This window comes from Limanda limanda, chromosome 17, assembly GCF_963576545.1.
Source record: "Limanda limanda chromosome 17, fLimLim1.1, whole genome shotgun sequence".
Lineage (NCBI taxonomy): Eukaryota > Metazoa > Chordata > Actinopteri > Pleuronectiformes > Pleuronectidae > Limanda > Limanda limanda.
The window spans coordinates 2745597-2758153 of record NC_083652.1 but is presented as its reverse complement, the minus strand read 5'-3'; the positions used below and the strand labels follow the sequence as shown (position 1 = coordinate 2758153).

General features: G+C 39.5%; 1 protein-coding gene across 1 annotated transcript; it reads right to left on the bottom strand.

Moving 5' to 3' along the window:
• Positions 1-2150: 2150 nt before the first annotated feature.
• Positions 2151-12338, bottom strand: LOC133022914 (sodium- and chloride-dependent GABA transporter 2-like). Its single transcript, XM_061089817.1, has 14 exons — positions 12209-12338; positions 11231-11365; positions 10584-10721; positions 8140-8251; positions 7866-7998; positions 6880-7014; positions 6571-6674; positions 5609-5733; positions 5357-5469; positions 4116-4253; positions 3883-3985; positions 2822-2922; positions 2367-2534; positions 2151-2270 (listed from the first exon to the last, which is right to left on the bottom strand). Exons 1-14 carry the CDS (start codon positions 12336-12338, stop codon positions 2151-2153), a joined length of 1755 nt encoding a protein of 584 aa, XP_060945800.1.
• Between the last annotated feature and the right edge of the window lie 219 nt (positions 12339-12557).

The window sequence follows — 12557 nt, the reverse complement described above, 5'->3', positions numbered from 1 at the left end:
ACACTTTATCATAAATATGAAACTAGCAGTTATTATTATTTATGTTTGGGCCACATAACTATTCCATAAACCTCCTTCATTTGTTAAAGATATCAGTCAACTTAAAGCAAATTATGCTCAAATGCCATAAAGGTTGCAGTCAAACAACTGATACATTTTACATACTCTGCATGTATCACCAAGTATGACTTAAGTTTTCATACAGTTTCGTGTGTAAAGTCAAAGAGATTCAAACAATGAGAAGTGATCAGTCCGGTGGCTATAAACATCCTGCGGTAAAACTTGGGTGTTGTCCTGCGAGATGGCCCTGCTGGATGAATTTGTAAAATGGAAGGATTAAGAGAAAATTTGCATTCAGTGACGATGGAGATTTCCTGGCCCATGATGCTGACTGATTCTTGTGAGCTGTGATCTTGGATCTTTGTCCTGAACTGAGTCCAGTTTTAGACAGACTGACCAGATGGAACCAAACCATTCACACACTGTCCTCTATGTTGTACTCACAGCATTAACTGCAGCATCAACATGTTACCACTAAGTGATTATCTTTTATTAGTGATCTATGAATCAAAGCCACTCAAGTATTTTTTCAACTCAAAATCACTCACAATCTCCTTCAATCTCTATCTTTCTCAAAAAGAAAAGTTGTGCTTCTTCCTGATCAATCAGGGTCAATAAACCATATTTATTCATTTGGTGCTTTTTATTTACCATTTATGGTACAATGCAGAAGTGCAGAGGGCAGGATATGAGGCAGATCCACACACACACATTTCCAGATGTACTGTTTTTTTATGAAGGGAAAATTGCATGTGCAAAGTTTTGAAAATTAAATACTTTCTTGGGTGTACCCCATTTTTGGCTTTTCAGCACACGTACACTTTAAGTATGAATACTACACTTTTTTTTATTAACAAGGCCCCAGATGATTTGCATTGCTAAAATCTGTTGTAAACTGAAGGAAAGTACAGAAAAAAAGTGGTAGTTTTACCTTTTTATATTAGAGTTTTTGCCTTTTTTATCATTTCAGATACTCGACCATTACTGACAATAATCCATCAATTAATATACCTTCCATCGTGCTACAAACTGTTTATTCTAATCAATGCTGTAAATAAACTGATCTTTCTGATGTTCTCCTTTACACTTGTCATCTATTGCACTTCTGTCCGTTCGGGGAGAGTGATCCCTCATATGTGGCTCTCTGAGGTTTCTACGTTCTTTTTACCCTGTTAATGTTTTTTTTGTTGAGGGTTAAGGGCACAGGATATCACACCCTGTTAAAGCCCTATGAGACTAATTGTGATTTGTGAATATGGGCTATACAAATAAAATTTGATTGATTGATTGACTATGTTAAAATAGTTAAGATTAAATATGTATGAAAGGCTTGTTTAAAAAGAGATTCTCAGTTTAAAGCACAAACAAAAATGAAATAACTTGCATACACATTCATATTTTGTTAGAAAAGCTCTCCATTCAATAAGGCTAAGTGGGGGTTCCATCAGAAAGACTATAGTATGACTTACTTTCCCTCTCAAAGAGTTTTCCTTACCAGTTATGGTCATTTTCATAACTGAAAAGTTCCCTGATCAGCCACTTGAGAATGGCTCTAAAAGCGTGTGAATCATCTTAGGTCTCCATAGTAAAGTTCTCAACTTTACAGCAAATAAAAGCATATTTATAGCCTTGTACAAAAAAAGTTTTAGTGTGACAAGTTTTACTAGTCACAGTGTGAAGTAATGTTTTATAGAGTGGGTCCAAAGTGGCAAGCGCTTGTGAGACAGGACACAGGTGTTCCCAGTAAAGTGCAATACTGCTAATTAAGTATTGGTGGAGATGATGTGCCAACAACATACCAGTGAAAAGAAAAGAATACCGCTTGAACGAAACAATGTAGGTTACAGCCAAATCAATTTAAAAATAATAAAGATACTAATAGTTCAATTTTTGGGGGGAAATTGAACACATTTTACTTACACTTATTTAAATGGTAAAAAGATAAGATAGTCCTTTATTTGTCCGTAAGTTTATACAAGAACAGATCATGTAAAGATATTATATAAGGGTGTTTGGATGTATTCATAGAATCATGCACAGTACATGTGTCTTATGTAATATGCTTTTCTTTTGGCAGCCCTCATATTGACTCATAACACGCCAGTGAGAGGAGCTGACATTGGGTTCATTTCAGTTTCACTCAGGAGATTTTCTTTGTTTGTCTTGGGACCAACATGGTCACTATCAGGATGACACAGGACCAACAGACGCTGATGAGGACAGAAAATGTAACATATTTGTTATTAAATTCATATAATAGACATATTCTATATGATGAAAATAATAAAAAGTATTGGTGTTTTTACATGTCTGAGGGAGCCCTTGGTGAGGCAGATCTTGCCAATAGCCCAGATGGGTATAACAATTATAGAGGAGAGTGCTATGGCCCAGCCGAGATAGTAGGCCCAGTCTGGATACACATAGTCCCCAAATGTCAGGGGCTGATAGTCCACAAAGGAGCCGATGAAGCCAACCTGAAGGCAAAAAGACACAGAAAATAAAAATTCTATGAAAAGAAATACTGAACTACACCATTAAATCTCCCAGCTGGGTATCGTGATCTTACAGATTTAATTTAGTGTCTTATAAAACACAACATGATGGTTTTGAAAGGTTTACATAATCAAATTATTACAATAATTTGGTGTAAAAAATCTGAAAAAAATGCTCATGCAAACCAACTTAGACTCGTAACTCCTTGTTGCTGCCTATCTTTAGCAATAACTGTAGTTGTTTTCTTTGTTCATAGTGTGTAACTCACCATGCAGATCAGTGGTGTAAAGTAACGCCAACACAGTTTGAAAAGAAGCCAGGGCCTCTGTCCTGTCATCTCCTCAACTACATCACACACCCGTTCAGCACCTGAATGACAAACATAATTAGTAACAGGTTAAAAGTACAGGCCGTTGTTTGTCACAATAAATCTAATATGACTAATAGACCTGGCCTGTAACAAGTAGCTGTTTGTATGGAGGCTAAAAACACGTTGTAAATAACTTTGTTTGGAGTCGAATGTGAATGTAAGGGCTTGTAGACACTTTTATGACACCACACAAGCAGTATGTAAGCCTGTTGTGTTTTTTCCGTTGTTTTATTACGTCTGAAGAATGACTCACCATTAACTTCCACTGTATTGGATTCTGCTATAATAAAGATTACCCTTGAGACTCCAGAAGTGTTTTGTAGACTCAATGACCCCACCCCTCCATCTGCATAGTGGTTAGTAGATCATTTATTAGTTTATAAAATTCTGTGAACTATCCCTTTTAGGGTGCCACTTAAATGTAGGAAAACCTAGAGATATTTAAGTTGCACTTGGGAGTTTGCTGGTAAACAGTCAAGTTTTTTATTTTTTTTTACCTAAAACAGAATACTGCCTATTTTCTTTGAACCCAGTGGACAGCATAGCCTTGCAATGAACCCTGCAGCAAGTGCAGTACAAACCACTTTCTATCTTAAAGGTTCTTCTGACTCTGTGGCAGAGACCCTCATCCAAGCCTTTGGCCCTGCTCCACCCCAACACTTCATCCCAGAACCTATGGTCGTCTGATACGGGTCTGCTCACCATGCCCTGCAAGAAGAGTTTGATATGGTGGTGCCTGAGAGGCAGCCTGTACCTGTAACAGGAGGAGCTTGTACTCAGCATGGAGGATGTGAAGTGGATCTGAGATGATTTTGGAGCTTGTATGATTATAGTTTATCTGGCTGTTCGGTGGAGTAGAAATTAATTGAATTATTTTATTCTGGGGAAGGATTTCCCCCAATTAAGTTTGCTCCCCAATTTTAACACAATACCCGGCACTGCTCACAAATATGACTTACCAAAGACCCACCCAACAGCTACACACTGGACCAGAGACACACAGGCTATACATGCTCCACTAGCACCATAGTAATCAATCAGCTGGAACAGATAGACTCCTCCCTGGAGAACAGAGAACAGGGATATGTATTTATGTGTATATTTAATTTCACTTGAATAAATTCTCCCCTATAATAATTATGTGAGTGTAAGGTACTGTGCTTTGGTAAGGTCACATCATTTTGTGGGGTACCTGAGTGGTGAGAAGGATATGGAAGATGAAACACACAGAGCAGAGGAGGAGGAGAAAGATTTCTCTACGCCAGGGTCTGCGCATCGTCCCTGGGAACATGTCAATCACTGATGATGTTATTGTTTCCAAACCTGTAAACTAAAATGTAAAGGGACAGAATAAAGATTCAACAGATTATTACATTTGTAGCGCTTCTCCATCATGGTACACTGAAAACTTTAAAAGAATATGTATGAAAGCATATCGGCAGGCCAGACTTTCAATTGATATACAGTTTGTGTTGTAAGCATGAAATAACATGATACCCAGTGAATGTTTTTTTGACATACAGTTTATCACATGCTGATTGAATTGCTTAGTGTTCGAACTGTATGTTGGGACATGGCCATGTTGCTAGGTGTTTGACATGCTCCTTCCTATATGTTGTGCTCTGTGAGATGGACGGTTGCCCCTGTTATCATGAGTGTCAGGATTCATTTAAAGTCAGCACTGTCTGTCATTCCATAATAGTATGCAGTTGTTCATTTAGTTTGGGATGTGGCAGTCATTAGAGGGCTGGGGATGTATGGGTAGGGTAGGGAATTTTTCACCATCCTCACACATTACATCTGCACAATACCATTATGAGAATAGAGCCTGTCAAAATATACTCTCTTCTCTCCCAGCAATACCTAAGATCAGGATATAGATAAAGGGCCTACTAGCAGAGCATTGTAGTGTCATGGACTTTCATATCTAACTCAGATGCTCCGGACAAAGAGGCACCAACTCCAACTCATTTGCGTATTTCCCCAGAGCCAAGACATAAGGAAACAACATGATTTAGGAATGCATACTTCAGGCTATACTATCAAATAGGATACAAAAACCTTTATGTCACATAGAGAGTGATAGCAATTCTAGCCTTTCATGGATGTGCTGTTAGAATGGTACTTCATATCTCCTTTCACCAGCTTCCAAAAACATCCATCACAGGTAGGAGGAGGTTCTATTTGAAAAGAATAACTTGGAGCAGCTCATTTAAAATTAACAAGACATGAATGTGAACTACTTAATTTATTGCACAACACTGGCCCTGAATTTCCCCTCACTGGACTCTGCCGTTTTCCCCTGAATCCCCCTTGCAGTAAAGACTCTATTACAATGGTTTGGTAGTGTGGGTTTGTTGAAAAAGAGATCTTAGAATAGTTGATTGTGTGTATATATATATATATACATTAACAGAATTGGAGATATTTTACGGTTGTGTCCAGACCCAACAGAATGAGCATGATGAAGAAGCAGGCAGCCCACAACTGAGGCAGGGGCATCATGGCCACAGCCTGAGGAAATGCAATAAATGCCAGCCCAGGCCCTAGAACAACAGAAAAGACATTTAAATTGTATATTTCTGCACTTGTCTTGTATTAGATCTAGCTGTCCTTCTGCAACATAAGTCTGTGGGCAGGTAAATGCATGTTTTACAGAGAGAGTCTCTAAGATTCAAATCATACCTGAATCAACAACCATGTTGATGGGAATTCCCTGAGCCTGAGCCATAAAGCCCAGAGCAGAGAAGACAGCAAACCCAGCAATGAAGCTGGTGCAACTGTTCAGCAGACACAACCACAGACTGTCCCTGCAAACACACACAGCTTTGAACGAGCAGATTTGAGCTACCTACATTCTTTCATTCTTCCCCCCAGAATTGTTATGATTCAGTCCTTCCTATTTATGTTTTCAGATATTTTGGGAGAATCTCATACCTTTTATGTGATTGCAACAGTGGAAAACAGGAAATGTGGGGACAGTGAGTTGGAGCCTTTATGGTCAGAGAAATTACACCCATGTAGTCTACTCCCTTATTATTCAGCTATCATGTGACCTAGTGTGTTCTCACTTATTCATCCATTATCAACATCCATCATTAACATTCCATTTTGGACCATCTCTTCAAATGCTATGCATTTCAGAATCATTCCACTAAAAATAAGTTTGGGGAGTCAGTGCAGTTGTCTTCATTGGTGATGCAGAGCAGGACAAACAGTTGGAGGGGTTGGGATTATGGATTGTTTAATCTTATTTCCTTGTCCTATCCACATATTTAATGCTTAGACTTGGTAGCAGTGACGGCAGTGTATGATTGATGTATGAAAGTGCTGCACATAGATGCACTGTATGAATGTGTCTGTAAATGGGTAAACTGCTCTGTTAAGCGCTTTGCGTGGTAATCAAGACTAGAAATGAGTATAATAAAAACAAAACATTTAATAATCCCTCAGCTGACCCTTAAACTCGTTTAGCTTGCTTTTTGAACCAATCTGTTTACCTGTCTGTCCACCTGATCAAACCTGCTTTTCTTTGTTTTCAGGATTGCCTGTCTGTCCATTTTCTCTCTACCTAACATGCTCAGCTGGCACACTCCACAGCCCTTTCGGACTGCACCCTGCATCCAACTACTGATCACATGGTTTACCTGTAACAGTTGTTCTTAAATTTATTGTAGCTGCCCAGTGTGGTTAGTGTCCCTGCTCCAACACCATAGGAGAAGAGGACCTGAGTACAGGCTTCCATCCACACCTGATAAATAAAAGTGAAAAACCATGTGTCACCAAGGTCATCGTTGTGTCAGAGAAACTGCCGTTACATATACATTATTTATTCCTCTACAACAGACTAAATTAATTCACTTTTAAAAACATTTCAGACACATAGCATCACGTTATGATTTCACAAATGCCACCATTCAAACATAAAACTTCATGATTTATCTAAGGTGTCTCACCTGAAAGTCTGCTAGACGAGAAGGTTCTGGATAAAGGTAATAGACCACACCCTGCCAGGCCCCTGGCAGTGTCAAGCCCCTGACCAGCAAGATGGCCAACATCACATAGGGGAACACTGCCGTGACATACACCACCTGAAATTTCAGTGGATAGATAACATATTTCTGTGTCAGGTTACAAAAGCACTACCCCTATGATACTGCACCTTAATACCGCACGTGCCCAATAACTTATTGTTCTTTCTACTTGTATATATTGTTTTCTACTTATATATATTGTTGTTGTTTTATGTCCGATGTACTAACTACACCTAGTCAATTTCCTGTATGTGACAATAGACTTGGCAAATAAAATAATTCTGATTGTGATGGTGTCGGTCAAGAGGTGCTTCCATGCCATGTCAACACAACAGAAAGAAAAATCAAGAAAATAGTTACAAGTTGTTACAAGTGACCGATAACGTTTCCATGATAGTAAATACATGTTGGCACTGTACTGAGAAGTGACAAAAATATAGCCATTATGAACCAAATGTCAAAATGCTCCTCATGTTTATAAGACGAGTCAGTTGCACCAATGTAGCAGATGTCGGTTGTTCAATGCAAATGTTGTAAATGTTCTGTAACTGTACCAGCAGTAAGAGGGAAAATCCCTGCTGACCCTTTGTTGACACTGCTGCTGCTTCTGTTAGCTACTATCCTCGGGTCCTTGACATTCCTGGTGATCTCTGAACTATGACAGAGAATTTAACTGAGACTTGATACAAGTGTTCAAGAACTTTTCCTGGAGAGTAATAAGTGTTAGCTCTGCAACAGATACAAATAAAAAGCCTCTATTCTGCCATTTGACCTGTTTGAAGCGGTCAATATGCTGTAAATTAACACACCAAGTGAAACTGTACTTTGCTACAATGTACATGCTACTGAAACATAATTATAACTGATGCTCATTACATAAAATAATCAACATGGAACTGCTCACAGACCTTTCCTGTGGAGCGGACACCTTTCCAGACGCAGAAGTAGCAGGCCACCCAGCAGGCCAGGAGACAGAACAGCAGCTCCCATTTCACTGTACCAACCTCGTCGATTCCCCCAGACATGGACAACACGCCTCTCCTGTGTGGGAACACCAGATAGTGAGTAGGGCTTACGACGCCTAATAAATTGCTGTCTGGAAATAATGCCTTTCATATATTTCATCCGTTGCTGCCACCCAATGCAATTTACAATGATCTTGATGTGACAACACTAACTCACTCCCAGAACTCAGAGACTGAAGACTTGGTGATATTTCCAGACGTCCAGTTTACTGTCAGGTTGTCATTGTTTAATGCAGTCCAGTTTGCAGAAGTGAGTTCCACACATCTGTCTGTTAATTGGAAAACAAATGATCGTGTTCATTTAATGTTAATCTTCAAAGCTTGAATATGATGGTTACACAACTGATCCTGATCTCTCTCCCCTCCCCACCCACCTCTCCTCTCTTCCCCTATTTTCTCTGCTCACTAGAAACGGTCGAGGCAGATGGCCGCCCACATTGAGTCTGGTTATTGAGGGAGTTTTTTCTCTCCACAATCGCCACAGTTTTTGCTCATTGTGGGAACTGCTGAGTTTCTCTATAAATGTTAAGGTCTTGACCTTAATATTTTATGATTTGACGCTTAAAATTGTATTTAATTGAATTCCTTTTATTTGTATTCATTCTTTTACTGCCAAGTTTTTTGTGAAGCACTTTATATTCTTATTTAGATAAGTGCTATACAAAAAAAGCACTTATTATAATTATTATTATTCAGATCACTGAAATCAGAATATAGCAGTTATTTGGTTTCATTTTCAGACTGGGCACAGTGTTTGCCATTTAAATTTATTTTAAATGTCTTGATTTAAAACAAAAACTTTATTCAGTTTCATTGATAATTCTTAATATTCTAAATATTCCCTCTCTAAATATTGCTCACAACTGACAGATCTCCACTCAACTGAGAGGAAGGGATTCAGTTCAGTTTTCTTACCCAAAAGATTAATTAATGTGGTGGCAGATGATCGTGGATATAATAATTTGAGTGTGAATGTGACTTAAACTGTAAACCACTTTTATCAATTATGTTTGATAAAGTGTGACAAATGCAAAATGTTTGAAAAAACATTGAAACAACTCTATGCATATTTTGTTGCTTGAATACATCATAAACATAATATGATTACAATTAGGAGCATTGTCTTATTTAGGACAGATTGAAATCCTTAACACTAATCTTGTTGAAATTTTACGTCACAGACCTTGTTATGCAATTCCAAGGCAGAGCTTCTGATTGCCCTTTGCCTCACCCCTTTCTGTGACATTACCCCCATGAAGTCATGTAGATAATTGCAGTGGGTAAAATCCAGGCACGTGCACAGACATTTTGGGGGGCAGGTGCTCAAACCAAAAAAAAAGGGCAACCATCGCCAAAATTATGTATGAAATTAAAAACAATAATAAAAATAAATAAAAACTTTCTGATTCTCCCTCATTTGTTTTACTAGTTGATGGCCTGATCCAATATAAAAGAGAGCTGCTACCCTGAGCTGCTTGTTGCAGTTCCCTGTCCTTCTGCTTTTGGAGTCTGTCTTTTCTTGGCATTATGTTAAAAAAATGTAAATGAGATAAATCAATGTTGTGCATTATAATCAAGAGTGACTTACATAATCTCTATAAAGCTGACAACACAGTACACACACATTTTTGTTTACTGTTTTCTGACAGAGTGGAAGTATAAGCAGCATTACACTAATAATATACCACAATATACCTCACCGGACTGTCATGTAGCTCAACTTAAGACCTACCTTTCATTTCAATAATTACGATTTTTATTTGTAGAACATTAAAACTGCCTGTCTGTCTGTCTGTCTGTCTGTCTGTCTGTCTGTCTGTCTGTCTGTCTGTCTGTCTGTCTGTCTGTCTGTCTGTCTGTCTGTCTGTCTGTCTGTCTGTCTGTCTGTCTGTCTGTCTGTCTGTCTGCCTGCCTGTCTGTCTGTCTGTCTGTCTGTCTGTCTCTCTGTCTGTCTGCCTGCCTGACTGCCTGTCTGCCTGCTAGCCTGCCTGTCTGTCCGCCTGCTTTACTGCCTGCCTGCCTGCCTGTCTATCTGCCTGCCTGTTTCTCTCTCCCTCTCAGCTTCATTCAACATGACAAACGTCAGTAAACAGCTGGTAGAGGCTTTGAAATCACGGTTTTCGTGACTTTTTTGTTCAGTTTTTGTTCAGTTGCGACGTCATGTTTTCAGCGGCGCTAATGTTGTGGTTCATTTATCACTACACACCGTCGGGGGACTGCACACACAGCGTCATTACCTGTTTATCTGATGCTACGGGTCAGAGGAGAAGTGGCGACGTGGAGACGTTTGGTGCTCAGCGCTGCATGAGGAGGAGGGGGGGGAGGAGGAGGAGGGAGGGGCCAGCGGGGGCTTGTGAGCGCAGCGGAGCATGTCGGGGCGAACTTCTCACAAGAACTCAAATAAATGCCCCGTCAGATATCAAAACACATTGGGGGGAATGGATGACAGAGAGAGTAATTTGTATTCTAAATTATTGATGAATGAAGAAAAAATTGGGCTCCAGCAAAAGGGGCACTTTTCTCATCCAGGGCAAAAGGGCTGGTGCTTGAGCACCACTAGGGGTCCATCTGTGCACGTGCCTGGTAAAATCCCACACTGACCTGTGTTCCAGGGATTGCTGCAGGTAGCCCAGGGCAGTGTGCCTCTGAAAGAGGAGATAAGGTAGAGGAGGGCCCAGGCCAGGATAAGGATGTAGATGGTGGCATACACCTGGATCACGTTGATAGAATAACCAATTCCTGGAGGGAGACAATACAGTATCACATGGTTATAAACACTTAAAAAGTGAGTATGAAAAAAATATGAAATCAACAATACCGTGACAACAGTGTTCATACTGCTCAGGGCTATAGATACATTGGTCATGATGTTACCTTTGTAATTAGTAGGACGCAAATGCAGACAAAAAAGAAGAAATTAATGAAGACAGAGAGAAATATACTATATACTCAAAGGGAGGGAAGACAATTGGACACAAGTATGACACATTAGATCAGGTAAGCTAGAATCCAAGGAGAGGGAAACAAAACAAAGACCTGAAGTAAATCCTGCAGAGACACATAAGGGAGGTTTATGAGATTACAAATCCTTTGTCAAAACCAAATATCAAAAAGCCCACCAAGTGTATAAATTCAAAATGTGCATCAGCTGATGTGGTCCAGCATAGGGATCAGCTGCTGTCAGCTCATGTACTGAATTGTTGCTGAGCTTGACTTCATGACCTGAACCAATGCCATGCTCAATTTACCCTTTGCAAGTGGGCAGATTTTGGTCCAGCAGGTGATGGCGCCCTCCTGTGTGTACTGACCAATCACAGTCTCCAGCAGGAAGATTGGCAAACCACACAGCACAGCAAAGACGAGATAAGGAAACAGGAAGACACCTGCACACAGAATTACACACCATCAGCTGTTGATGAAGTGAGTGACAGCCATGACGTTCCAATTAGTTGATTAATATGCTGATCTGAAAAAAACTGGCCATGAAACCTTTACAGTGTACAATAACTGTTTGTCAATCCATCCAGCCATCTGCTGCAGATTCGTTTTCTGTCAGTTGATTAATCAATTCTTTGTAATTTTTATTCCACAGTTAATAAGACTACCTATTGTGCAAGTATTAAGTGACTGGAGCTAATTGGGTAGAAGGAGTGTTGCAGGAATCACTGAAATGACAGCTGAATGAGATCAAGGCAAACTGTAATTGGGTTTACCGAAAACAGATTGACTTTGTTACGCTTTATAAGTTTGATAGATAATAATAACTAAATGAATACCTTTAGCTGTTTTGTTTAACTCTGCATTTACAGTTATAACATAATTCTAAAGGCATTAATGTTAGATGTCATTGCATGGTGGCCAGGAGAGTGTACATTTCCTGCTACTGCTAAAAGGAGAAGCAGGTACAAGTCTCTGGATCATGACAGCACACAGACAAGTCAGGATCACACATATGATGAGTAGAGAACACTGTTGATGTTGTAAAAAGTCATGCAGGTGAATGTACCTTGAAACAGCTGGTGGCTGCTGTACAAGCAAGAGACAGCATGTACAAATATTATAGCCTGCTGCCTCTTGGATAATACTGTAATATTTTGAAGCCATATCAAAATAGACAAGTAAGGCACAAATGGCAAGTAATTAAGAGCACTGTTCAAGTTGGTTTCTTAAAATCCACTGCTGATGCTGCTAAAATGCAGTCTTTGGCTTTATATCCTCCAGCTTACCTCCTCCATTCTTATAGCACAGGTATGGGAATCGCCACACATTGCCCAGGCCCACAACATTCCCTGCTACTGCCAGAATATATTCCCTTTTCTTCATCCACGTTTCCCTCTTTTCCATTTTGCTCTCCATGTCTGTGTCTCCTCCTCAGTCCTCTGATCAATACTATCAATACTCACCTCATCAACTGGAGACAATATGGCAGTTACAACTAGTACAGCAAGTTTATGTGTATTTGCTTAAACCCAGTAAGCAAGTTTGTCTCCAGTAAACAGAGAGCTCATTCAGAAAAACTATATTCAATGCTATTTACATAGTTGGAAACATGTGTTTGTTTGTGTGAGCTACTAA

Bases quoted from the DNA above. Each gene is read 5' to 3' on its own strand.
- LOC133022914 (XM_061089817.1), bottom strand. From the start codon at position 12,338: ATGGAGAGCAAAATGGAAAAGAGGGAAACGTGGATGAAGAAAAGGGAA. The intron at 11,366-12,208 runs GTAAGCTGGAGG...TTCTGTGTGCAG, and splicing joins GTGCTATAAGAATGGAGGAG to GTGTCTTCCTGTTTCCTTAT. The intron at 7,999-8,139 runs GTGAGTTAGTGT...GTTCCCACACAG, and splicing joins TCAGTCTCTGAGTTCTGGGA to GAGAGGCGTGTTGTCCATGT.